The following is a 25,042-nucleotide window of genomic DNA, read 5'->3' on the forward strand; positions in this document are numbered from 1 at the left end:
GTTGAATCATACTGAATGGCTGAACACTAAGCTACTACATACCAACTTAGTGTCCAGCTATTCATTTCATCTCAAATCTTGTCACAAAGAAACCAAATTTGTCACATTTTAGGTATTTCATTTGTCTTTGGTGCTATTCTCATCTGATTAAAATAATTCTTTCTGTTTCACTCACACTTGAAATGCAAGTACAGTTGCTTTTTTTAGGATCCTGGCTAGTCTGGGCTCATATCATGGGGTGGGGATATGATTCTTTGCAGAACTGAAGAATTTTGAAAGTTTAGAGAGGGTTTCTGAAAAAGATCCTATCTCCTGCCTCAAAACACACACATACAAAAAATAAAGACTGTAATCAGACAAGGGGAGCTTAATGGTCAAAGCTGGAGACTTCCACATAGCCTTTAAAGGAATGCAGAGAACCAACCAATCCTCACCTTCTCGTGTTGCACCCTGTTGGGTATCTACCTTGGATACTGTACAAACGAGGATGGGCTGGCAATTTGGGATTTAGCTGACCAAATTGTATTCTTATTTGTTTAAACCAAAATACAAAATGATGGTGCAAAATGACAAAATTTCATGCCGGCCAAGGCATCACCCAGTTAAACAGGGCTCCCGTTGTTTTTGTCAGAGAACCAGGGTGAATAGCAAAAAGTCAGCTACTGGAACAAATCTGAAAACACACACCAACTCAACATCACCAAAGATCGGTACTATCAACATAAGAAGCCTGAATGGCAAAGAAATGGAGCTAGCTGAGGAATTAGATAAGTACCAGATACCTGGTGAGATCTTTCTGAGCAATAAATACAAAATGTTATATTCAGGAAATGACAATCAAGGAAAAGAAGGAGTAGCCATACTATTCGACACTAAATACGAGGCTAATCTTCTTGAATGGCAGGCAGTCTCAAGTAGAGTGATGTGGGCAAATATCAGAATGGAGAATTGGACAATGAGACTTATTTGTGCCTATGGTCCCACAGAAGGTTCTACTAAGGTAGAAGTGGAGGAATTTTTTGATGCTTTAGAAAAAGCAACTGACACAATGAAAAAGAAAAAGTTGATCCTTGTTGGGGATCTAAATAGCAGAGTAGGAAATGATTGTCAGACATACAAAAATATTTTGGGAAAATTTGGAGAAAAGAGCAAAGTGTTGTGTCGGAAAAAGTGCTGATTCACTATTGGTGAGTCATCTTGTTTGCGACCCAACACACAGTAACGATTAGATCTAAGGATAAGGACATACTTATGCCTCCAGAAGAAGAGCTAAAAGGATAGTCTACATATGTTCACTCAGAAGTATGTCTAACCATCTGAGGTTGTAGATATTAAGTAATTTTGAGAAATCTATATTTAAAGTTGATAATGTCTGTGTAAAAATTAATAAGGGAAAGTTATATCTCAGTACTGAAATGTTATTATTAGATGTATATAAGATGATCTATGTATTAGAACCATGTCAAAACAGTTCGGAGTTGCGGTGACCAATTGGCCACAGCTATGAGCATGACGTAGTCATCGAGAGAGGGCACTCACATTTTGCAATATAAGGCCCGGCGCGAGATTCAGATTGCTCTCTTGTTTTCTGTTAATGTCTCAAGTAGAGTAATGTGGGCAAATATGAGAATGGGAAAGTGGACCATGTACTTATTTGTGCCTATGGTCCCACAGAAGGTTCTACTAAGATAGAAACGGAGGAATTTTTGAGGCTTTAGAGAAAGCAACTGACCCAATGAAAAAGGAAAAGTTGGTCCTTTTTGGGGATCTAAATAGCAGAGTAGAAAATGATTGTGAGACATACAAAAATATTTTGGGAAAATTTGGAGAAAAGTGCAAAGCTAATAATAACGGCAAATACCTGTTGGATTTCTGCTCAGGACCGGACTGGTTATTACTAACACCATGTTCCAACATAAAAATGTGCACAAATTCACATGGAGAGAAGAGGCAAGGAATAAGAAAAGTCTCATTGACTATGTTATTGTTGATTGAAATGAAGTTATTGAAATGATTGTGAGACATACAAAAATATTTTGGGAAAATTTGGAGAAAAGTGCAAAGCTAATAATAATGGCAAATATTATTATTATTATGATTATTATTATTAGAATGGGCAACTCCAAGGAGTCCCTAGACTCATCAAGGGAGGCCCCAACATCATGTCTAGAACAACCATTCAGCATTCATTCACCAGTATCTATCATACACTCGCCCTGAACTCATCCACAGTCATGGCACCCACAATAGACTCTGGCAGCTTATTCCACTCATTCACCACTCTCCAAGTAAAAAACCCAGCTCCAACACCCCTGCCAACCACACTCTTGCCCAGCTTCCATGGATGGCCCCTAGTCCTTCCACCACCAGTCCCATTCTGAAAAATATCTTCTGAACCAATCTTATAGAAACCCTTCAGTAATTTGAATGTCTCAATCATATCGTCCCTTTTCTGCCTATCAGCCAATTTCTGCAACCCACAAATCTTCAACCTCCTCTCACAAGGTTCATTCCATAGACCTGCCATCATCTTGGTCACTCATCTCTGGATCCTCCACCTCCTCCCCATCAAGAAGAAACCCTGGCACCCAAATCTGGGCACAGTAGGCTAGATAGGATCTTATCAAAGCTCGATGTGTGTGTGTGTGTGTGTGTGTGTGTGTGTGTGTGTGTGTGTGTGTGTGTGTGTGTGTGTGTGTGTGTGATATATATCATAAGTGTGTACTCTTATGATATATATCATCATCATCATAATGTTAAATACGGATACAGACCTTATGTTCTGTTGCAAGTGATATATATATATATATATATATATATTTTAAATTAAGGGGATATAAAATCCACATCGTTTTAAAACCGAATAAGAAACTCAAAGATTGGAATCAGAGAGTTTCATGCCGAATATAGTAAACTATAAAGTATCGGCGACACTAGCGTGAGCTAATGCAAGTGACCCTAGTACGTAGTACAATATCGGACAACTCGTTGCAAAGGTGGGGAAAGTTCAGATCGGTATTCTTAGGTATTTTCCATAATGTAAAAACATTTCCTAGGAAATGTATGCTGTTATTACATTTTGGAGGAGGGTCACTACCCAGACCGGTTTCAGCCTTTTTTGAGGCTTCATCAGTGAGTAGCTAGACCATAATACCAAAATGTATAGCAAAAAGAACTTATATATCTGCTATACGAGTTCTTTTCACTATACACTTTGGTATTATGGTCTAGCTACTCACTGATGAAGCCTCAAAAAAGGCTGAAACCTGTCTGGGTAGTGACCCTCCTCCATAATGTAATAACAGCATACATTTCCTAGGAAATGTGTTTTTACATTATGGAAAATACCTAAGAATAGCGATCTGAACTTTCCCCACCTTTGCAACGAGTTGTCCGATATTGTACTACGTACTAGGGTCACTCGCATTAGTTCACGCTAGTGTCACCGATACTTTATAGTTTACTATATTCGGCATGAAACTCTCCGATTCCAATCTTTGAGTTTCTTATTCAGTTTTAAAACAATGTGGATTTTATATCCCCTTAATTTAAAATATTGTTTATATCGCCGAAATGAAGCTTATTAGCTCTTTATATTTAAGTATATATATATATATATATATATATATATATATATATAAAACAATCTTTATGGATAAATAAGTTCAGAATCACTGCTCGGTTTAAATCAGATTTATGGGCAAAAATAATAATAATAACAAACTGAAGCTGTATGGTTATTTAAATGGTTTAATGAAACTGCAACTCTTCAGTGTATCTATAATACAGTTATTTAAAAAAAAACAAATAAAAACATTTGTTCTGTAGTGTAGCTCTGTATCAAATATTTTCTCTATTCCCTCTGAAGTAATCAATAAAATGCAATAAAAAAAAGTTTTCATGCAACACATCACTTTTTACACTATTCCAAATATAAAAGGAAAGGCAAACCAATTATATGGTCTATATTTTGCAGTCCAACAAGTGAATGTTCAGATATTTACTTTGCCAATCATTGGACTCAAAATGGTACAATACAGTAAACCATAATAAAAAAATATTAACAAATATCTGTGAAAATATTAATAATAAAGACTACAATGCATACAAAATATACAGGACAAAAGATTAATGTTTTCTTAATTTCACATTTGTCTAAAAAGTGGTTTCTTTTATGTTGTACACATTCAAACCAGATTACCATTAAATGAAATATTAGTCTAATAAGGATTTATTCCTACATGCAACAAAATTCACAGCAGTACTCTGGTGAGAGCTCTAATAGTATGAAGGTGCTAAAATAATTAAATCTTCTATTTCAATTCCCAAATTAACTGAGAATTAAAAAAGCTTTTGAAATAAGTGTTTATATTGAACATAATCAAATGAATACTCTATTTATGAATACTTATTTTCAAAAGTGAAAGTGCAACAAAAATAGACAAACTTTCAAGTTTCAAGAATATTTAAAAAAAAAAAAAAATGCATAAACAGAAATACTGGCAATACAACTTATTTATCCTAACTATGACGGCACTAAAAAGGAAAGAAGAAAAAAAAAGAAAATATTATGCACACAGAGCTTGTTGACCAGAAATTAGATTTCATGAGTACAACACAGTACAGGTAAATACACAATTAATTCATATGACAAAATGTAATCTTGATTTGATAAACAATAAAGAAATGTTTTATCAGAATGATATATGCAGATTAAATTTTAATAAATAAGAACTATCAAATTACAGTAAACTTTACATCAAAACCATTACATCTCTTATGAAACTGCAAGTTTGCTATTGACAAGCTGTTGACTAGAAGTTTATCTAGAACTTTGGAAATAAAACAAAACACTATACCATATATCACTAAGAACAAAAAAAAAAAAAAAAGAAAGAAAGAAAGAATACATAGTAAAAAAATTTGACATCACTTTTGATTTGTTCATTAAAGTAAATGGTTCTAATATATGTAGATACCAGAACAAAAATTTTAAAAGGTAAACGATATATTTATTTTCAAAGCCAAACATGAAAATCACTTTTGTTCATTATAAATATGATTGAAGTTTGAACAAATGACTTTTTACAATTGAAGTCAATATACATAACTTGATGCACTCCCTGTTTTACACTCATTTAAATGAACACATGCATTGTATCAAGTATGGATCTTCTACAAATAGGGCATACACAGTGTGTTCTTATGAGTCTTAAGGAGCAACTTTCACATAAGCATACGTGTCGACATGGTAACAATGTTACACTTTTGGGTCGATCTTGGCACACAACACATAAATAATGGTCTCTCTCCTTTTCCAGCTGCCTTTGCAATCCTCTCATTTGTGGATTAATATCATCATCACTGCTTTCATCTGTTAATTCTAATTTTAATGTTCTTGATGGCATTTTCTTAGCATCTCTATGAGCCAGAATTATATTATTGTCCATTACCTCTCTAATATTAGCATTATTACCATCTTCATTAGCGTTTGGATTATCACTATCTTCATTAGCATTTGGATTATCACTATCTTCATTAATGGAGTTATCTGGCACATCTTCAGGCTCTCTTAAAACCAATGCTCCAACTATGACAAGATTCACTAAACCATGCAACTGTTTAAAGAGAATTCTTAATCCACTAAGTAATTTAGCTTGAATATACAGTACAGCCAGAAAAGTATACCAGACTATAGGAATGCTGTTATAGTTGCTAGAAATCCTGGGTCTGCCAAGAAAGCTACATCCTATGCTGAAAGATTAAGGCTTGGTAATTATCACAGATGCTCTGTTATTGCTGGATTATTTCACATACCTGAGTGTATTCAGATGTTATGAAAATTTTTCTCATTCCTAGACTATGAATTTACTTTTATGTATGGTTAATATATGGTACATTCACTTCTGATATCTAAATTTTTTGCATATCTATGGAAGCTTCTACTGGATTGTGGCTTCTAGCGCCACCTTGACTCTGTGCCGGCATCATGCTTATACACATACCAGTCACTGAATTAGAAACTTTTTATTTAAAACAGTGATTTCCATATAGGCATGTGACTGCCAACATTCTTCCATTCCGTGCACATAGTTTTGTGGGATATGGGTCAGGAACAACCTTCATTAAATGTTTTGGTCAGTTACTGCATGCAGGAAGTTCTGTTTGTCCATATAATCCTTCTTAGATGATAGCGATTGACAGACTGTTCTAGGACCACAGTTATGCCTCTTAGACCAGCAAAGCAGGTTATTTTTCCAGTGATTAAACACCCAGGATATCTTACCTTTTAAGAAACCAGTCAACTGCTGGTTTCTTAAAAGCTGTTTTGCTTTTAAGAAACCAGCTGTTTTCTTAAAAGTTTTTAAGAAAACAGCTGGTTTTCTTAAAAACTGTTTTCAAAATCGTAGCTCCAGCCACACACCCATGATAAGCACTTTATTGAACTCTGAAAGATCCTTTGTTTTTCCCATTGTCATCATCACTATTGAATTACTGACCAGCAGCATTCTTAAATATTTGCCTAGAACACGTGACCAAGCATTTTTCATATATGCTGCGTAAGTGACGTTTATGTACATCTTCATAAAGGTGTCTAATTCAGTAGCTGGTATGTGTACATCATGTGAAATAGAATATGGATGATTAGCTTACCATAGAGAACTTTTGATGCCAGTTAACATAGTGATTCACATTTGTGATGCCTTGAATGAAGGCACTAGATGAATGCAGTGCTAAAGAAACTGTAGCTTGATGGTCTAAATATTGCAAATAGTGTCATAGAATGATGTAAACAGCACAAAGAATATCATTATTCACTATACTCCAATAGAATGGCAGAATTTAATGAAGTTAATCTCACCAGGAAGAACTAAGCAGTGGGAATTTTCTGGCTCTGGATAAGAGTAGGAGAAGAATTGAAGTTAAACATAAAAGTCTATGATAACACTAAGTCCACTTTGAGTCTCTGTGATTACACTCTTACTGGACATTATGTCAGACTTTTATATTCAACAACAGTACCACTGCTCTCTTTGATTAGCATAATTTGGACTTGATAAAGGGAAGCTTGATGAACTTCACTAGATGAAGTTCAACTTGGGTATCATTATTATTAAGAGAGACCTCCAGAAAGCCGGGACTCATCAAGGGAGGCCACATATCACCTGTGCCAGCTGTCATACCTTTCTTGAATTCATTGAAATTAACTGCGCACACAACCTCCAAAGACAGTCCATAGTCCACCCCAATCATGCACCACTATGAGAGAAAAAATCTAGCTCTCACCCCTTCTTCACTTAATTCATTCTCAACTTCTGCAGATGCCCTTTTGTCCTCTCCCCACCCTCCATAAAGTGAAAAATTCCATGTATTGGTATTCTGTCCCTTTAAGACGTTTGTTAGTCTCACTCATATCACACCTTTTTCTTCTGTTTGCTAGTCCATAAATTTTCAGTCTGTCTTCATAATCTGTATTCCACCTCTCCTTTGCATGCTTTCCACTGTATCATCATCACTGTGGAAACCAGGAGACCAGACATGTGTTCAATAGTCCAAGTTAGGTCATATCAAGGCCTTGTAAAGAGGCAAAACAACTTCCATTCTTGCATGTCAAGGTTTATTTTGGCATTGCATTAGTATTCCCTGAGTTGTATTCCCAGTCTTTGCTATGTGAATCCTTGAACTTCAGCTTCCTCTCTAATAAATCTCCAAGATCTCTAGCCTGGTCAGTTCCTTCTAGCATTATATAATCCCACCAATATAATATGACAGTGAATAACTATTTATATCAAAGTGCATTGAACTGATAGCCATTTTCACATGCCACAATTCCAGCCTATTCAAATCATTCTGCAAGTATTGCATATCAACAAAAAGTTGCATGCCACCTGTCAAATCCTGTCAAATCCTTCCAAATGTTATTAACGTAAAGATTTAATAGCAGTAGACCAAGGACTGGTCCATAATACACCACTGATCACCTTAAATCTTGTAGACTCACATTCCCCATAACCACATTTTAGTGTCGGTTAGTCATCCTCTTACCCATGCTAATATTTTATAATACAGCCTTGTATTCTTCAATTTATGCAACACTCTTCCATGTTTTAACCTGTCAAAAGCAAAGTCCAAAGTATCAGTGTATCAAATTCCCTTGTCTTACTCACAGTAACATTGCTATAAAATATGCGCATGTTTGCTCTAATATGACCCTTCCTTTCCATGTTTTTCATTGCAAAGTATAGATTCCCTGTTAAAGCCGTTTCTGTATACAAACTCTGACTAACTTCTCAAAATCTTTGCCACTACTTCAGAGATACTGATAGATCAACAGTTGGACACATCAGTCCTTGCACCTTCGTGCAATGGAATTATCATACATTCCTTCCACTCTTGAATAATTTTTCCCATTGAGAAGTTATACAAAAGTGATAACGATTTTATATTTGTTAGTACAGTACATGTATATGTTCACATCAGTGGCGTCATGTGGCCATTTCAGTTTGGTGTGCTGTCATGGCTTATGCAACCTGCACTACCAAATTCACATCAATTTGACCATATGATTGCATTTTTATTGGTGTATGAAAGTTTTAAAGGTGTATAGCACATCAGTGCTCATCTTAATTGGTCCAATATAATTAATTGGGGGTGCATAAGGGTCAAAGCTGTATAACAGAGGAGACCTCCACATAACCTTTAAAGGAATGTGGAGAACTGACCAGGGCTTCTGACCTAATGTCCAATCCTCACCTTCTCATGGTGCACCCTTTTAGGTATCTACCTGGATACCAAACGAACGAGGATGGACTGGCAATTTGGGATTTAGCCAACCAAATTGTATTCTTATTGGCTTAAACCAATATACAAAATGATGGTACAACATGACAAAATTTCATGCTGGCTGGGGCGTTGCCCGGTTAAACAAGGCCCCCGTTGTTTTCACCAGGGAACAAGGGCGAACAGCGAAAAGTCAGCTACTGGAACAAATCTGAAAATACACCCTAACTCAATATCACCAGAGTTAAAGATCGGTACTATCAACATAAGAAGCCTGAATGGCAAAGAAATGGAGCTAGCTGAGGAATTAGATAAGTACGGATCAACATAATAGGGGTGACTGAAACAAAAAAGACAAAAACTGGTGAGATCTTTCTGAGCAATAAATACAAAATGTTATATTCAAGCAATGACAATTAAGGAAAAGAAGGAGTAGCCATAGTATTCAACACAAAATACGAGGCTAATCTTCTTGAATGGCAGGCAGTCTCAAGTAGAGTGATGTGAGCAAATATGAGAATGGGGAACTGGACAATGAGACTTATTTGTGCCTATGGTCCCACAGAAGGTTCTCCTAAGGTAGAAGTGGAGGAATTTTTTGAAGCTTTAGAGAAAGCAGCTGACACAATGAAAAATGAAAAGTTACTGGGGGATCTAAATAGCAGAGTAGGAAATGATTGTCAGGCATACAAAAATATTTTGGGAAAATTTGGAGAAAAGAGCAAAGCTAATAATAATGGCAAATACTTCTTGGATTTCTGCTCAGGACATGAACTGGTTATTACTAACACCATGTTCCAACATAAAAATGTGCACAAATTCACATGGAGAGAAGAGGCAAGGAATAAGAAAAGTCTCATCATCATCATTATCATCTTCCTTATACCCTCTTTTACCTTGCGGTGTTGAGGGTCCATTGATCATCGGACATCACTCCGTTTACAGGATAAGGTGGTCAGCCTTATGCCCCGGTGTATCCTTTGGCCTGTAGTGTTGAGTTTTCAAGGCCAGTTTGCCTGCTTTATGGGATGAAAAACCCCAGAATAAACTGGGGAAAAAACCCTGCTGTCCACGCCCAAGACTGGCTAACTTGGCTATGGCCGAGGAAGATCCTTCAGCTCCTCACGTCACCGACGGGAATCGAACCTAGGACACTCCTTCCCCAGGCATATGGTTGCGAAGCGCATAGCCACTAGGCTAACCGCGCAGACAGAAAAGTCTCATTGACTATATTATTGTTGTTAGTGATGTTTTCTCTCTGGTGCAAGACACTAGAGTGTTCAGAGGATTTGAAATTGGAAGTGATCACCATTTAGTCTTAAGCAGGATAATACTGAATTTCATATCGAAAAGAATAACATGTAAGAAAGTTTTAAAACGAATAAAAGTTGAGCAGCTCTCAGATGTGAACTGTAGACCAAAATATACAAACATAATTCAAGAAAAAAAAAAATGAAAGAGTTTGAGAACAGGAATCGAACCTTGGAGATTCAGTTGCAAGCTCTGAAGAAAACATTGATTGATTCTGCCAGAAAGGCATGTACTGAGGTTGTCGGCAAGGATAGATAAATCAGAACTCCTTGGTGGACACAGGAAGTTAAAGGGATGGTGAAGGAAAAGAAGAAAGCATATCAAAAAAAGTTCCAGGCAAATAAGTCAGCTTGTGCTCTTAGAGAATACAGAGACAAATGTAAGAAAGCTAAACACTGTGTAAAACTTGCTAAACATAAGTCATGAGAAGACTTTGGTAAGAATATAGAAAATAAATATCATGAAGGTGGCAAGATTTTCTGGAGGTTGTTGAAAAAGCTTAGGAATGGAGGAAAGAGCTCTAAAAGGAGGTAACATGAAAACGGGAGAAAAAGATATCCTTGAAGTATGGAGTGATTACTTTGAAAATTTGCTTAATGAAACAAACAGTGATGACAGCACAGTGATAAAAAAAAAAAAAAAAAAACAGTGACTAGTAGTCAGGAATACATATCCATACTTGAAGTAGAAAAAGCCGTCAAAGGCTTGAAATGTGGAAAGGCAGCAGAAATAGATGATATTCGCCAGAAATGCTGAAGTTTGGTGGTATAAAAGTCTTACAGTGGCTGCACTGCATAGTTCAGAATGCCTGGACGGAGGGACGAATTCCCAATGATTGAAGTAGAGCTCTCATAGTACCCATATATAAAAAGGGAAATAAAACTGAATGTGAGAATTACAGAGGCATATCCCTTCTGAGTGTTCCTGGTAAGATATATGCAAGTATACTTGAGAAACGGTTGAGAAGAATTGTGGAAGAAAAGTTGGTGAAGAACAAGCCGGATTCAGGTCAAATAGAGGTTGTTAGGATCAGATCTTCACTTTACGACAAATAGTGGAGAAATCATGGGAATATAACAAAGATCTGTATTTAAGTTTTGTCGATTTGGAAAAGGCATATGACAAGGTGCCAAGAGATATTCAATACGCTAAGTTATATGTGTCAATGGGGCATTATATCAAGCAATACTTAGTCTGTATTTGAGTTGTAAGTCAGCAGTAAGAATTGAAGGAACTACAGGAAGATGGTTTAATGTTAAATCTGGTTTGAGACAAGGATGTACATTATCTCCTCTGTTATTCATTATCTATATGGATCACATTATGAAGGAAAGTGGTATTAAACCTGATATCAAAATTGGAGATGTTAATGTCAGCTCTTTACTTTATGCGGTAGATGTTATACTTCTAAATAAATCCACTACAAGTCTGCAAGATTCTCTGACTAAATTGAATAACTGTTGTAATAGATATGGTATGAAAGTCAGCAATAAAAAAAAGACAAAGACAATGAAAATAGGCAGAATCATTGAATATGTCAAATGTGTTGTGAATGAAGAACATGTAGAACAAGTAAAACATTTCAGCTACTTAGGCATGATTTTTAGTGAAGATGGTAAATTAAATATGGAAATAGACAGTAGAATCAACAAAGCTGGTATGGTAGGAAGTCAATTGAATAAATTCATATGGAATAATAGAGAAATTAGTCGGAACACTAAATTAGCTGTATACAAGACAGTGTTCAAACCAGTTTTAACTTATGGAACTGAGAGCTGGGTCAGAAGTAAAACACTTGACCAAAGACTAGAGACCGCAGATATGAAAGGCCTGAGAAAGGTTAGAGGCGTGAACAGATGGCATCAATGGCAATATCTTATTAAAAACGAGGATATTAGGAAAGAACTTGACATTGTCAGCATCCAGGAATGTGTTAGCAGAGCTAATCTCAGGTGGTATGGTCATTTAAACAGAATGGGCGAGGAAAGATTAGTAAAACAAGTGTTCTCTGCCAAGTTGGCAGGAAATTGACCCAGAAGAAGACCAAGATATAGGTGGATCGATACGGTACAAAGTGTCTTAGACGATAGAAATATAAGATCTGGTAATGTTATACATAATAAATAACGGAAAAACTCACGTAGAAATATTATTTAATAGTATAATTTTCGCCTGTGTGTCACAGGCATCTTCAGTACAATAATTGGCACAAAAATGAAACACTAACTGACAATTCCAAAAAGCGCCACCTAAGTAGCTGGTGTAAGATAACTAAAAAGGTCAATAACTTTCCTAAAAAAAAAAAAAAAAAAAAAAAAAAAAAAAAATTTAATACAATAAAAAGTTAGGAAAGATTAGCTGATTTGTAAAGTACTATCTCCCATAAAGGGGATAGACGTAAGCCGTCTTTACAAATCAGCTAATCTTTCCTAACTTTTTTTTTTTTTTTTTTAGGAAAGTTATTGACCTTTTTAGTTATCTTACACCAGCTACTTAGGTGGTGCTTTTTGGAATTGTCAGTTAGTGTTTCATTTTTGTGCCAATTATTGTACTGAAGATGCCTGTGACACACAGGCGAAAATTATACTATTAAATAATATTTCTACGTGAGTTTTTCCGTTATTTATTATGTATAGTTATGTCTACTCACGGTTTACCTCTTTTAAAACTTATCTGGTAATGTTGAAGTCTTGACAAGTAACTGACTGATTTGGAGGAAAATTGTAGATACGAAGTTAGTAATGATGTAAATTTTTCGTGTAGTGCTAATCATATCCTGTACACCCCTTGAGAGTACATGGCAGGAATTTGATGATGAATGATGATGATGAATATAAATCAAACTTTTTCTTAAAATGTTGAATGCTGGCTTATAGATATAATACAAAACAAAAAGTAGTAAAAGTCCCAAATATGCATTAAGAGGAATGGCTGCGAAGAATTCCTTGCTTTTAATGAAGTTAGCCAGTAATATTGTTTTCACATTCTGTAATCCATGTTCAGTACTTTTTTTAAGAAAAGATGCTAAATTCACACTGCCAGTAACTACTCCAATAAAAAGAAAAGTTAATGTATTAGGAAGGCACTGCAGTATAAGCAATGTAGCACACCCCAAAAGAACTATAACATGCCGTAAGATCTCCAGTATCATCCATATCCAGTTTGTAAATATGTTAAACACTGAGAGAACAAGAGTATATATTCGAAAAATTAGGTGTAGCAAAATATGCAATACACTGTAAGTCCATGCAATACATCCGTATGCCAATCCAAGACAAACGTGAGTTACAGTGCAAACTCCGCTTATTAGTTCACCAACAAAGCAGCTAAAATCTTCAAATACATACCATAAAGCTATTGCTACATTACTTCCAACATCAAAAACAATGCACCATATATCACTCAAAACACCAAAAACTTCTGTCATTAGAAAATGATTTATTCCAAGTACGGCTTTAATAATGAGAGCAGACAGATAAAACAGCAAATTTGCTGTTGTGGCTAAGACACTCATTACTCCCATATTATATGTTTATACAGTTGAAGTAACATAGAAGATACACGGGTTTCCACAGTCTTTGGAAAAAATTAAACTACATCGGTGGAGATGGAGATATCAATGTATAAATTTGCATCTTCAGCAATAAACTTCTGGGAGACTTCCGATATCCTATTACAGCAAATATCATAAAAGTATTAGTCATTAACTACAATAAACTGAAAGAAGTCATCGTCTTACTTTTCACTATATTATGCAACAAAAGTTTCAAACAAAAAAAAAAATAATAATAAATAATAAAATAAACAAATCAAGTGGAATCTAAACACGATGAGTATAACGGCCGAAACACCCATTGTATACTTGTTAGATTTCTACTCAGGATATGGACTGGTTATTACTAACACCATGTTCCAACATAAAAATGTGCACAAATTGACATTGAGAGAAGAGGCAAGGAATAAGAAAAGTCTCATTGACTATGTTATTGTTGATAGTGATGTTTTCTCCCTGGTGCAGGACACTAGAGTGTACAGAGGATTTGAAATTGGAAGTGATCACTATTTAGTCTTGAGCAGGATAAAATTGAATTTCATATTGAAAAGAATAACATCTATGAAACTTTTAAAGCAAATAAAAGTTAAGCAGCTCTCAGATGTGAACTGTAGACTAAAATACACAAAGATTATTGAAGAAAAAATTAAATAGTTTGAGAAACAGGAGCTAAACATTGGAGATTCAGTGGCAAGCCTTGAAGAAAATCCTGATTGATTCAGTCAGAGAGGCATGTGGTGTGGTTGTCTGCAAGGATAGCAACATCAGAACTCCATGGTGGACACAGGAAGTTAAAGAGGCAGTGAAGGAAAAGAAGAAAGTATATCAAAAGTTCCTGGCAAATAAGGCAGCTTGTGCTCTTGGAGAATACACAGACAAATGTAAGAAAGCTAAACACTGTGTAAAACTAGCTAAACAAAAGTCATGGGTGGACTTTAGCAAGAACATAGAAAATAAATATCAAGAAGGTAGCAAAATATTCTGGAGGTTGTTGAAGAAGCTTAGAAATGGAGAAAAGAGTACTGTAAAAGAAGTTAGAGATGATAAAGGTGACATGAAAATGGGAGAAAAAGATATCCTTGAAGTATGGAGTAATTACTTCGAAAAATTGCTAAATGAAACAAGCGGTGATAGAACAGTGGTCAAAAATACTCAACAGGCATACAGTCAGGAATACATATTCATACTTGAAGTAGAAAAAGCCATCAAAGGCTTGAAATGTAGAAAATCAGCAGGGAATAGATGATATTCAACCAAAAATGCAGAAGTATGGCTGTATAAAAGTCTTATAGTGACTGCACTGCATAATTCAGAAGTCCTGGACAGAGGGATGATTTCCCAATGATTGGATTAGAGTTCTTATAGTACCCATATATAAAAAGGGAAATGAAACTGAATGTGAGAATTATAGAGGTATTTCCCTACTGAGTGTTCCTGCTAAAATTTATGCAAGAATGCTCGAGAAACGTTTCAGAAGAATTGTGGAAGAAAAGTTTGGTGGAGAACAAACTGGATTCAGGCCAAATTGAGGCTGTAAGGATCAGATCTTCACTTTACAACAAATAGTTGAGAAAGCATGGGAATATAACAAAGATCTGTATTTGAGTTTTGTCGATCTGGAAAAGGCATATGACAAGGTGCCAAGAGAGAAGCTATACAATATGCTACAGTTATATGGTGTAAATGGGGCATTATATCAAGCACTTCTTAGTTTTTATTTGAGTTGTAAATCAGCAGTTAGAATTGAAGGAGGTACAGGAAGATGGTTTAATGTTAAATCTGATGTGAGGCAAGGATGTACATTATCCCCTCTGTTATTCATTATCTATATGGATCACATTATGAAGGAAAGTGGTATTAAACATGATATCAAAATTGGAGATGTTAATGTCAGCTCTTTGCTTTATGCGGTAGATGTTATACTTCTAAATAAATCCACTACAAGTCTGCAAGATTTCCTGACTAAATTGAATAAGTGTTGTAATAGATATGGTATTAAGGTCAGCAATAAAAAGAAAAAAACGATGAAAATAGGCAGAATCATTGAAAATGTCAACTGTGTTGTGAATGGAGAACCTGTGGAACAAGTAAAACATTTCGGCTACTTAGGCATGAGTTTTAGTGAACATGGTAAATTAAATATGGAAATCAACAACAGAATCAACAAAGTTGGTATGGTAGGAAATTAATTGAATAAATTCTTATGGAATAAGAGAGAAATTAGTCAGAACACTAAATTAACTGTATACAAGACAGTGTTCAAACTTGTTTTAACTTATGGATCTGAGAGCTGGGTCAGCAGTAAAACACTTGACCAAAGACTAGCGACTGCAGATATCAGAGTCCTGAGAAAGATTAGAGGCTTGATCAGATGGCATCAATTGCAATATCATATTAAAAACTAGGATATTAGGAAAGAACTTGACATTGTCAGCATCCAGGAATGCATTAGCAGAGCTAATCTCAGGTGGTATGGTCGCCTAAACAGAATGGGAAAGGGAAGATTAGGAAAACATGCATTCTCTGCCACATTAGCAGGAAAATGACCCAGAGGACATTTTCTAACGGGCATCGTCTAAGGCACTTAGACGATATAAATATAAGATCTGATAATGTTGGAGTCTTGACAAGTAACAGACTGATTTGGAAGAAAATTGTAGATAGGAAGTTAATAATGGTAAATTTTTCATGTAGCAGTATCATATCCTGTGCACTCCTTGAGGGTACATGGCGGAAATTTGATGATGATGTAACAAAAATAATTTTTTTATAAAAAAAAAAACGTTTTTAATGAGGTATTCAGCCAGTTTTTTTTTAATAAAAATTCTTTTTATTTCACTAGTCTTTATTTTTATTTTTTTGATTAAGTATGAGCTAAACTTCTTTGATTTTATTATGAGCTAAACTTCTCAGTTTAGCTCATAGTGTAGTGTTGGATCTAATCAGTATTCCATTAATTTGAATTGACTGTGTGACTTTTTTTTCTTTCTTTTTTTTTGCCAATGTAAGAAATCTGGAAACACGAGACTTCTTGATCATGTTAACACAGTTAAATAAACGAGTGAGAAAAAACTTGCAGCAGTATAAAAACTTCATTTGAAAATTGCTTTCATATGTATTAGGAACACTAAAACATATTAATGCAGAAGGAACCTGCTTTTGAAAGGGATTAATTCTCATGTATTGTAAACTCGTTTCGGGCACCGTTCTTATTGTGTGCTAACTTCATAGAATTATAAACTCATCTAGAGTGTGAAGAGGATATTATACTAATTCTAAAATAAAGCAGTATGATTGGTTTATTGAGGGCAACTTGAATTCTCCTACTACTTAATAATTACTTTCTTATTCATCCTTTCTTATTATTTCAGAACTTGATGGAGGGCCTCTTCAGCATGATTATGAACTTGCCCAGTTCCACTGCCACTGGGGAAGAGATAATGATACTGGTTCAGAACATACAGTTGATGGAAAAAGTTTTTCTGCTGAGGTATGTACTAAGGTATAATTATAAATATGTACTGAGGTATAAATTTAATACAAGTAGTGTATCATTCATAATGGTGCTTCATAGTATAACTAACACCAGAGGAGCATAATAAATGTATTAAGTTGAAAAATCCAGAGCATGGTCTGCCAGTCCTGATTACCATAATAATCCCGCCAGTTAAAGAGAGTGACCATATGGTTTTGACTTGGAAAATGAATAGCCATGCAGGAGTATCAAAGAGATGAGAACATATGTGGAATTATAATAGTCTTAGACGTCAACTTGGAGGGAGGAATTGGAAGGCCAGGATATCACTAGTGCTTGTGAAGGAATATTTGTCAGCAGCAATGGTAAGCTGGATTCCACAAGTGAAGAAGAGGACACAATTTGGAGTAAAGTGGATGACAAACATTATTAAACAGGAACTGCATGCAAAAAAGAGGCTATGGAAGAGATATAAGGAGACAGGTGAACAGAAGATGCATGAAGAATATAAGACAGGCCAGGAGAGTGACTAGTATGGTAAGGAAGGCGAAACCAGAATATGAGAAAAGATTGGCCCTTAGATCCAAGGAAAATCCTAGGGAATTTTTTTAGCTATGTGGCCAGTAGGAGGAGAAATGACTGTGGAAGAATGACATTGTGGTATAAAAATGGGAATAGAGCACCTGATGCAGAGGACATAGTGGAATTGTTCAATGAACACTTTATTGGAGTATTTCATCCTGGAGGAGCCAATTTGAATACTAGAGGGATAGGGCAGATTTGAGGTTTAGAGGTGCAGGAGGAGAATGTGTGTTCCAAATACTGAGTACTCTGGATGTCAGTAAAGCTGTGGGAGTGGATGGTATTTCACCACGAGTTTTGTGAGAATGTGCTAGGGAACTGACAGTGCCTTTGACCTGGCTTTTCAATGAAAGTCTGGCTGCTGGAAAGGTGCCCATGGAATGGAAGGAAGGTAAGTATAGTGCCATTGCATAAGGGCAATAACAGATTGGAAGTCTAATTATAGGGCAGTTTGTGTGTCATCAGTAGTTAGTAAGATTTTGGAGAAAGTAGTGAAGGACCGTATACAGCATTGGGCAGATGAGGGTAATCTTATCTGTGAGAGTCAACATGGATTTGTGAAGGGGTGCTCTTGTTTTAGCAATATGCTAGCCTTTTATAATAAAGTTACAAGAGCCTTGTAACTTTATTATAAAATGATAAAGATGAGGGAAAGGCATATACTGCCATTTTCCTAGACTTGGCGAAGGCATTTGACAAGGTGCCACATGATACGCTGATATTCAAGTTGCAGCACGTGGGTCTGGATGTCAGATCGGTCAACTGGATTCAGGATTGGCTGTCTGATAGGTATCAGAGAGTTGTGTATGATGGAGCAATATCAAAGAGGTAGAAGGTTACAAATGGGGTTCCACAGGGCTCAGTACTGGGACCTATATTGTTTAACCTTTATATCAGTGACATTGTCCGTGGATTGCAAGGGGATATTCAGTTGTTTGCAGATGATGTGAAGCTGGGGAGGGTTATTAGTAATAGTGCAGATGTGGTAACCCTGCAAGAGGATTTGAATAAGCTAGATAAATTGACAAATGAATGGGGGTGTCAGTTTAATGCAGCAAAATGTAAGAATCTTGAGGTTTGGGACACATCGATGGGACTCTACATACTCTATGGGAGGAGTTAAACTGGAGGAATAGGGGAAACAAGAGATCTGGGGTTGATGATTGATAGAAACCTGAAATTCAGGGGACATATTGCAAAGGTAGTGAAGGTAACACAGAGGATCGCTGTGTTACCTTCACTTCACTATGTCAGTGAGAAGGACACTGACCTGCAGAGATAAAAGGGTTATCATTCTATTGTATAAGACTCTGATCAGACCACACTTAGACTATAGTTCTTAGATCTGGTCCCCATGATTTGAAGGGATAAATTAACTGTGGAAAGGGTACAAAAGCAGATAACAATGATGGTGTCATGACTGTACAGTGTTAGTTATGAGGATTGGCTGAGGGAGTGTGGACTGCAGAGTTTGGTGGATAGAAGGAGAGGTGATAGGATTGAAACTTTTAAACTGTTGAGAGGTGGTTACAGAGTTGACACTGGGGAGTTCTTTTGCTTGGTTGAACAGCAGGAAGGAATCATGACAAGGGGCCATCCCTGGAAGTTACGAAAGGAAACTGTTTCTTTGCATGGAGGGTGGTTGAACCATGGAATGCATTGCCCGATAGAGTGGTGACAGCGAGAACGGTCAATGCATTTAAGGAGTGGTATGATAGACTTTGTGTTTCCTAGGAGGGACCTCCCTCGATGAGTTTGATAGACTTGTGTTTCTTATAAAGGACCTTCCATGATGAGTCTTTTGACTCCATGGAGGCCTGAATAATAATAATTGTAGCAGATGTTATTTTTATGTTCTTCAAGGCAGAGAGTGTCTGTGTGGTTGCTGTCCAAGTTGGCAAAGTTGATAGAATACCTGCTCTCCAACCAATGAACTGAAAGTATGAATTCCATTGTGGGAATGGATATTTATGAATGTGGGAGATGCACATCTGTTCTGCCTTGAAGAACATTAAAAATACAGCATTCGCTATCATTATTATAGCAAGTGAGAAGGTTGCAGATGATTAAATGGAAGAAGACTACTGTGCTACATAGAAGTTGCCAAAATGTGAGAGACTATTTTTAGAATCAGCATTACCTATGAAACAGTCCCCAAACCTCATTAAGTATACTTTAATTTAGCAAAGAGAGACATTTTAAAATCACATCCAGCTAATTTCTCTTATTTTTTTGTGTGATCTTAGAGGGTGCTGTGATGGGGCATTACTTCGTTCTTTTAGTTACAGTTTGAATTATTTCTGCAACTACTTGAGTTACAGAAATAATTGTGTTCTGTAATATTTGTTTGTGCTCATACAGTTGGCTTGAAATTCAGCAAAATATTAGCAAATTCATATATTTATGTTTTCCTTTAGTGTTTATACTGTGAGTAATCACCAAACACTTAGCTTTTTTGTTACCTTTACAGTCAAAAAGCATCTATTATTGAAGAACTATTTTATTTTTGAGCTGGAATGAAAATGATATTTGCATACTAATGTATACATCATGGAGTTCTCTTACTGATGTAAATTGTGTTCAGAATGTTTTCCACATCTTTCTGTAAGTCTTCAAATTCCAAGCATTTCAGAAGATGCACTAGCATTTCACACTCTTTCAATATTTTGGCTATCACTTATTTTTGGATGACCACTTTTCTTTTAGTTTTCCACTGTTTTGTTTTTTTCAGATTTGCTTCTGACAGACTTCTTTAACAGACTTCTTGATTGAGCAAATGGTATTCCTTCATGTCAGTTGATGATTTTGTTTCCAAAATCTTAACCATAAATGTTCACTTTCTCAGATCATTGTCACTCAATAAATTGGTTTGTCATTTGGCCAGTTTTACTCATCATTAATTCTTTATATGTAAGCTATTAAGTATACGTAAGTATATCTATATGTTCCTCTCAAACAGACTTCTAAATTAATCTGTTATTTATCAGATCTCTATTATTGTTCGATCTTACATTTTGGTTCCTTAGATCATAGATCTTAGTCTTCTGAATCTTTTTCCTGCTATCCTGGCATTCAACATCTGTTTTGCTAACCCATTTTCTTGAGCTCTATTTAAGTGACTATGCTATCTTAACTCTACTTATGCATTCATGAATCTTAATGTCAGTTTCGTTTCTTTTAGTATTATTTCAAGGCCTCTGTGAATGCGTTAGGCTTTTCTCAGGAAATTCTTTCTTCTCCATACAACAATGACTGCTATACTCACATATTCTCAATGTCAGAGCACTCGTTACTCATGCTTGCAATGAATTTCACTTGCCCACCATACTCTGTGCAAAGAATCCACTTCTTGCTTACTACTCCATATACAGCTTTTAAAAATGACCTCTTACTCTCCCATTAGTATCCTATGCAATAACTCTTGATGTTATTGCACAGGACAAACTGTCATCTCTGTCTTTATCTGGTGTTACCAGATCCTTGTGAATATAATTTGATATACTTTGGGCTGATTGGCTGTTCTGTGGAAAGAAGAATTAATAAATGTCATTACTACATTGAATAACTGAAATCTCAGAAGTCTGGTCTGGCATAGCACAGTATCCATACTAAACACGGTATCCCTGTGGGATGAAGCTCCTTTTCTCCATAGATGGTTTTAAATACAAACACCTTATCACAATAAGTTGTGGAACCCTTTTACACTAGCCTAACCTTAATCAGAATGATTCCCCCCCACCAAAAGTGTCCTTTTTTATATATATATGTATATATTATTTTATGTAGCATGCGGCAGTTGGTAAAACAGTTGTTTATTTACCTTGCATTCTTGTTCTTTGAATTGCTTGTTGTTTCCACACACTGATGATGTGCTTCTCATTAAAGTTTATTGTTGTGGTTATTATCCACAGGTACCTTTGAAAGATTAATTCCCATGGAAGTCATAATAAAAATCAAAGACAAGTACATAATGTGTGTGTCGTATAAGAACAGAATGTAACCAGGGGCATGCCAAGGATATTTGCCGCCTGGGTGTAAACTTTTATCGGCTGCCCCTGATATGATTATACTGCATTGTATAATCCAAATTAGATATTAGATACATAAAATGCCGCCCGGGTGCAGTGCACCCCTTGCACCCTCGGGTTGACAGTGCCCTGGATGTAACTGTCCTGTCTGAAACTATAATAAGGTATGCAATTGCATATCTTTATTATAGTTTCAGCAGCTGTATACACGGTTATTTTTCATATTTGGGTAGTAAGTAATCTGGTGCATCTGAAAGCATATGACATGTTATTCAGAGCATGAAGTATACAAGAATTTTATTGTAATGAAATAAATGTGGAGTTTGTAATTGTTTACCCTATTAGTTCATTTTGTTTTCTTTGCCCTCATATTGACTTGTGAAAATTTGATAATTTTTAATGATTCCTGTTTTTTATACTTTATTTTTTCGTGTTTTTTTTATACACTATATTATGTATACATTATATTATCATATAGCATTACGTATAGCAATATGTTATATTATCACATGAGATGGAGATAAGCTATTTTACTTTTACAAATATTACCAGACAGTAATTTTTGTATCCACAGAATATATTTCATTTCCTGGAAACATGATAGCATTTACTTATTTGATTAAGCTAAAAAATTAACATAAAATAACAAAACTGATTACTATAAGGAGAAGTTGCCCACAATCATTCATAACCCTTAATTCAGAAAATTGCTAATGTCTCCTTAGAATGATTAGATTTTTCTAGATCAGCCTTATGCACCATATGACCAGTAGCCAGAATCTAACCTAATAGTTTTATATATTTCAGAACTCTTTAGTAACTTGCCTAATAAAATCATTATTCCCAAATAAAACTAAACGAAATGTATGAGGGTGGTCTGAAAAGTTCTCGGCCTTGACCATAGATGGCAACGCTATCGGCAAGGCTTTTTTTCCCCTAAGTTGGTACATCTGTCATAAGCATCCATGTGAAATTGCAAGTCATTCTATCAAGTAGTTTTTTATACAGCTATCTGAAGCAAAAGTGTTGTCTGTATCCCTTGAAATGGATAAAATTGAGTATCGTGTGGGTTATAAAATTCTTTGTAAAAGAAGATTTAATGCCAAAAGAAATTCATTTGACGTTCATAAAAGTTTATGGGCCCTCTTCTCCTTCATCTTCGACAATTAAGAAATGGGCTGTTGAGTTTAAATGTGGCCGTACCAGCCTTGAAGATGATTCACGTGAAGGATGTCCAAAAAGTGTAACAACACCAGAAATCATTGTTCAAGTACACAATATGGTATTGGATGACTGGCGAGTCAAAGTTCGTGAAATTGCTGAGACTATAGGCATTTCAAAAGAACGTGTAAGATATATTTTGCTTGAAGAATTGCACATGAAAAAGCTTTGCGCAAGATAAGATCGGTGCCGTGCTTGCTCACAGCAGATCAAACATGCACTCGCATGAAAATCTCTGTACAGTGCTTGCAGCGTTTTAACAAGAATAAAACTGATTTTGTGTGTCGATTTATTACTGTGGATGAGACTTGGATTCGCCATTACACACCAGAATCAAAACAGCAGAGAGAGAAGCTGGTTGTTCAGCACCAAAGAAGACAAAGGCAGTTCCATCAGCAGGAAAGGTCATGACATCAGTTTTTGGGATGCTAAAGGCATTTTGTTTATTAATTATCTTGAAAAGGGTAAAACAATAACTGGGGAATATTATTCCGATCTTTTAACCAGACTAGATGAAAAAATTTGTGAGAAAAGACCCGGTTTACAGAAGGAAAAAATCATCTTTCATCAGGACAATGCACCTACCCACAAAAGTGTTTTGGCAATGGTAAAATTAAGAGATCTGCACTATGAATTGTTGGTACATCCACCCTGGTCTCCAGATTTCGCTCCCTCTGACTTATCTAAATATTACTGAGATCTTACTGAGAACCACTACAGGGACGGGATAATGGCTCTGGAGCATCACTGGAATAAATGTATTAGTCTTAAGGGAGATTATGTTGAAAAATAAAAATAATTTTGAAATTATAAATTCGTTTTTTCATTGGTAGGCCGAGAACTTTTCAGACCACCCTTGTAAACTACAGTGATGAATAATGTTTTCACCATAGGTCACAACTTTTTTATTTGATTATGTATTGATAAAAAACCCCCAAAAAATGTAAAATAGGTGATATCAACTCAAGAAATGAGTTGATATCAAGTACTTTCAGGACTGGGGCAACTCGTGGTAAAGATGGTATAAGTTCTCATCACTTGCCTTGGTATCTTCCATAATGCAAAGCACATCTCCTTGCAGACATGTATAATGCTATGCATTATACATTGCCCTTCCCTTAATGCATAGCATTATACATGTCTGCAAGGAGATGTGCTTTGCATTATGGGAGATACTAAGGCAAGTGATGAGAAATTATACCACCTTTACCACGAGTTGCCCCAGTCCTGAAAGTACTTCGGGCACAAACTTTGTTTGCTAACACTTGGATAAAGGATAAAACCCAGTATATAATTAGTAGCATAGCCAAGTGAAAAAACTTCCATAAATCTGGTGCCTTGTATGATGGCACTAAAAGTGCCTTTTTAGTGCCTAGTACAAGGCACTAAAAAGTATGTAATCCATGGAGATTACATACTTTTCCTGGAGCAGACTGTGGTACAGACTATCAGCTAGTAAGAGCCAAAGTAAGACTAAGATTCCGAAACTTTCCAAGTCAGGTACATTCAGGGCTGCGCCAACCCGAGGGTGCAAGGGGTGCACCGCACTTGGGCGGTAACATTGATAGGGTGGCATTTTATGTAGCTAATATCCAATTTGAATTATACAATGCAGTATTAGGGGCAGCCGATAAAAGTTTGCACCTGGGTGGCATATACCCTTGGCATGCCCCTGGGTACATTCCACTAGACTGGATGTCAGAGTAATTCCTATTGGACTCACAAAGAAAAATTTTGGATCATCTTTTGGAGAGTAGTAAGGAGAACTCGCTGGAAATGCTTTGGAAAAGAGTCAAGGTTATAATACAGGCAGCCAAGAAGTATTTTTGACCAATTACGTGACCAAGAGACTCATGGATATTAAATGCAACATGGGATCTAATTGAAAGAAGGAGGTTGATAGAGTTCCAGATGAGGAGGCACAATCATAAAAGGATGTTTCATTTAGTTTGTGACATAGAGCACAAGTTTAAGCCCAAATTGAATTTCATCAAAGACCGGAATGGAGCACTACTAACAGAAGAACTGGAAATCAAAGACAGATGGAAAGAATACTGTGAGGAACTGTACAGCAGAGAGGATAAAGAATAT

General features: G+C 35.9%; 1 protein-coding gene across 1 annotated transcript in view; it reads left to right on the forward strand.

The window, feature by feature from the left end:
• LOC150103516 (carbonic anhydrase 7-like) overlaps window positions 1-25,042 on the forward strand; it is a 124,401-nt gene that overhangs the window by 49,649 nt on the left and 49,710 nt on the right. Inside the window, exon 3 of the mRNA XM_090398239.1 lies at window positions 17,017-17,135. Coding sequence (XP_090254365.1) covers window positions 17,017-17,135 — 119 coding nt within the window. The remainder of the gene's footprint in view (window positions 1-17,016; window positions 17,136-25,042) is intronic.

Source organism: Typopeltis vanoorti, chromosome 9, assembly GCF_054136105.1.
Source record: "Typopeltis vanoorti isolate ZY-2024b chromosome 9, IOZ_Tvanoo_1.0, whole genome shotgun sequence".
In the NCBI taxonomy this organism is placed as follows: Eukaryota; Metazoa; Arthropoda; class Arachnida; order Uropygi; family Thelyphonidae; genus Typopeltis; species Typopeltis vanoorti.